Raw genomic sequence first — 272 nt, 5'->3', positions numbered from 1 at the left:
ACAGCCTCGTTCCTGGGGCCGAGCTCGCTCACGGACGCAGTACACCCTGGTCAGCAGCCCCTACCCTGCCCCAGACCCTCACCTGAAGAGGAGGCAGCCCCAGGACCAGCGCTCCTCCAGGAAGAGGTTGATGGCGAGGAAGAGGATGGCCATGGCGACGGGGTCATTAAAGAGCCGCAGGACAAAGATGGAGTGGATGCGGTAGGAAGCACAGCACATGAAGAAGAAAACGTACGGGGGGGCCTTGCAGGGGGCAGAGAAACAACAAGGGA

At 61.4% G+C, this 272-nt stretch overlaps 1 protein-coding gene across 1 annotated transcript in view; it reads right to left on the bottom strand.

The window, feature by feature from the left end:
- The window catches only part of ALG3 (ALG3, alpha-1,3- mannosyltransferase), a gene marked incomplete at its 5' end in the record, with an annotated part of 2,534 nt that overhangs the window by 1,820 nt on the left and 442 nt on the right, over positions 1-272 (bottom strand). The window contains one exon of the mRNA XM_010135564.1: positions 83-243. Within this exon, the coding sequence (XP_010133866.1) occupies positions 83-243 (161 nt within the window). The remainder of the gene's footprint in view (positions 1-82; positions 244-272) is intronic.

This window comes from Buceros rhinoceros, unplaced genomic scaffold (genome assembly GCF_000710305.1).
Source record: "Buceros rhinoceros silvestris isolate BGI_N320 unplaced genomic scaffold, ASM71030v1 scaffold20854, whole genome shotgun sequence".
Lineage (NCBI taxonomy): Eukaryota > Metazoa > Chordata > Aves > Bucerotiformes > Bucerotidae > Buceros > Buceros rhinoceros.
This window is presented reverse-complemented; position numbering and strand designations above follow the sequence as displayed.